The 3,284-nt window shown below is 51.2% G+C and overlaps 1 protein-coding gene across 1 annotated transcript in view; it reads left to right on the top strand.

The window, feature by feature from the left end:
- The first annotated feature begins 618 nt into the window (after positions 1-618).
- Positions 619-3,284, top strand: part of CCNA1 (cyclin A1) — a 17,753-nt gene continuing 15,087 nt past the window's right edge. The window contains exon 1 of the mRNA XM_015419591.1: positions 619-661. Within this exon, the coding sequence (XP_015275077.1) occupies positions 619-661 (43 nt within the window). The remainder of the gene's footprint in view (positions 662-3,284) is intronic.

The following is a 3,284-nucleotide window of genomic DNA, read 5'->3' as shown; positions in this document are numbered from 1 at the left end:
AGTACTGACACTGATAAAGTGAAAATTGTTGAATGATTTAGGTACTGTCAAGTTGCTTTGGGGCTAAAAAAAAGGACAGTCTTAATGGTACAAAAAAATTTCACTCAGCTAACCTTGTGGTTATCCTAATCATGTATTGCTCAGAGAGCAATTCTAAGCAGACCTACTTAGAAGTAAGCCCTATCTTATTCAGCAGGGCTTACTCCCTGAGAAACGTCTGTGGAAATATGCTCAGGATTGGACTGCAAGTTGTGTGTCCATCCTTTCCTGAAGCAAAACCTCAAGGCCAAGAGAAGTACAGACATCTGCAACCCACATCAGAACTATGAAATTGTGAAGACAGCCACAGAAAATGAAGCTGTTATCTACACAGTACCTTAGTTAATGAAGACTCCCCCCGCCCCCCCGCTTTAGCAGAATCTGACACAGACAGTTGAGTTCAGCACTCCATCCTGTGGCTGTGACCACTCCTCACCCTGACCGGTCCCAATAGAGCTCCACAAAATATTGTCAAGGAGGTTGGATTATGATAGCTGCAGATCAGTTTATCTTAGTTGACCGAATGAATGGACTATAAGGACTACAGCTATCTTTTTGATGGACCTTCCATGTTGGGAAATGACTCAGCCCAAGTGCTTTCTCGCCGAGAGGAGGGGAACAGGTATGTGTCTATGAGAAAATAAGACATAGTTCAGGATCTGGAAGACAGAAATACAGACCCTTTTGTGAGCTGGGCAAGGCATGGAGAGGGTGTGCACCTTTGTGCATTCATGCTTTCAGTTGTGTTTTACAAAAGAGCTCTTTGCTGTTAAAACTAAGTTATTTTATTGAACATGTACCATGAACCGTTCTCCTAAACCAAAAAGACGCCCTTCTCAATTGCACACGCCAAGCCATCCTTACAGCAAGGCGCGCTTCTTTCCCATTAATTCCGTCTCCCGGATTCCCATAGGACATCTGCGGTTTTTCCAACCAGAAACCCTGGACGAAAGCTTCCAGACCAGACGGATCCGTTACCGCCCAAGCGGGGCGCAGAGCGCAGAGCTTCCCAAGCACAGAAGCCGCTACAGAAGCTACCCGGCCTTTCCCCATCCCAGCGAAGGGGGAAGAAGCCGTTGCTCCGTCGAACAAAAGGACTTCCCCCTTAAGGGGCTGGGGTGGAGTCCTCGGCTGTTGATTAGGGGGGGCTCAGCTGGCCAGGGAAGCTTCCCGCCGCGCAAAAGCCCCGGGCAGCGCCTCTCTCTTGCCCTTTGTTGGCGCAAGGAGAGATGGGCAGGGGAGGACGAGGAGGCCCTGCTGGAGGCAACAGCGGCAGCTGGAGAGGATCAGTGAAGAATGGCTCGGCCCGAAGGGGGATCCCACTGAAATCCACCGGAGGGAAAAGCACACCGAGGCTCCAGGGGAGTTGGCCCTGGCCTGATCTTCGCGGGAGCTCCGGTGGAGTCGACAAGAAGGGGATGTCCCCCACCGCCAGCCCCCGGCATGGGCGAGATCTCCATGGCGATCCCCCTCCGGGAGCGCGGCACGTCAGCAGCGGTTGCCACGGGAGCTGCCCGCCGCATGCGGGAAGCCCGTCCGCCCGCAGGCTCCAACTGGTCAGTCTCAACAGTCGCGGGCGGCTTGAAAGTAATTAGGGCGCAAGCCGAGGAGCTGCGGGGGCGGCGCGACGGATGCGCCGCGCTGATTGGGTGCGGCGTTATATAGGCTGAGCTGGGGCGCAGCGCGGCCGCTCGGAGTCCTGGCTGAGTCCCTGCCCTGCTTGTGGCTGGGGGGGAAGAAGGCAGAAAAGAATCTCTGGCTCTTGTGACTGGGACAGAAGTCTCTCTGCGGGCTGGGAAGGGTAGAACGGGGCTCTGCAGGAGCCTGGAGTGTGTAAGCGGGGGGGGGGGGGATTGCTCTTGGACCGGGACGCTTTCGCTTTAAGGAACCAAGGCTGGGCTTTACTGGGGGCAGATGCCTGCTGGGACTCAACCGGTGCAAGCCACAGCCCTCCCGAGTAGTACCATTGGAGCGACTGGCAGTTGCTCCACCTTTTGTACTTAGGCTGGTCTGCAACGCCTGGGTTGCTGGTGCCTCGACGTCTTCCAAACTTCAGCGTTGGGAGCTCTCCTGGGGCTCCTGGCTATGAGATTCACGGCTTTCTCGTGATCCTGAGCAGTTTCGCCTGCTGCCTCGGGCTCACGCTGCCCGAGGAGGCTCTTCTGTTTGCCTGCCCTGGCGAAGTCGAAGGGACCAGCAAAACCGGAGAAGGAGACTTGTGACTTCATGGCAATTGCGTGCTCTGGACCGGGGTCTAGTTTATTAACCCCAATTGCAGTGCTGTTCTAAACAGTGTTGCCCGTTTTCAAGCCCACTAAAGTCACTGGGGTTAGAAGGGTGGAAGTATGTCTAGGATGGCCCTGTCCAGTCATTAGCTTTCAAGACTCTTCTTTGCTTCTGCTAAAATATTTATATTCTACCTTTCCTTATGGCTCAAAGAGGCTTCTTCACTCCTCTGGTTCTGTTTTCTCCTCCAGATCACTTATTCCAGAATATCTCTGGTGATTTAAATGGCTTTGCGTGGAAGCAAGGTTTAAGATCTTGACTTTTTTGCATCAACATCTGCTGAGTTCAGCAAGGCATACTTTCTGGGTGAGGTCTTGAATCCTGATGCTAAAGTTTAGCAGCTAAACATGTTTCCTTAGAACTGAGTTCTGTTTCTCTCTAAGGGGGCTTACTTCCAAGTAGCCATGTAGCTTCAACTGGGTGCTCCTTTGCCAATTTTGCTTTGATTTTGGTAGGGTGGAAGTGGTTTGGGGCGAAGACACTGGTCTAAGTGGCACGTGGACTTTACTATTTTTGATGCTTTATTTTGATTGGCTTTTTGGAGGGTCTAGTTCCATAATGACCAGTATGTTACGTACCCTGAACATTTACGATGAATTAGTCTGTTGGAGGTGCTGATGTGATGTAAGGCCCAGTCCACAAATTCATTGGGAAGTCTTAAGCAAGCTATTTTCTTTTCTCTTCAGTTTGCCCATCTACAGAACAGGGGTAGAAACTTTGGCCTACTTTGCAGGACTGTTGTAGGATTATTGCAGCTGATGCATGTCAAGTGCTTTGCACATTGAAAGTGCTATGTAAATGAGTGATGCTGTTGAGCCACACCTTAAATATGGCATCTTTCTGGGGCTGTTTTCCCCCACAGATTAAAAAAAAAAATGTTGCCCTTGTATGCTGATGCTTGTAGTACTTTTTCATAGGGTGCAGCCAGAGGCAGGAGATTTGTCAATTTTGGAAAGAGT

The sequence above is a fragment of the Gekko japonicus genome, unplaced genomic scaffold (assembly GCF_001447785.1).
Source record: "Gekko japonicus isolate JY-2015 unplaced genomic scaffold, Gekko_japonicus_V1.1 scaffold999, whole genome shotgun sequence".
NCBI lineage: Eukaryota > Metazoa > Chordata > Lepidosauria > Squamata > Gekkonidae > Gekko > Gekko japonicus.
Note: the sequence above shows the minus strand (reverse complement) of the source record. Positions and strands in the feature narration are given on the sequence as shown.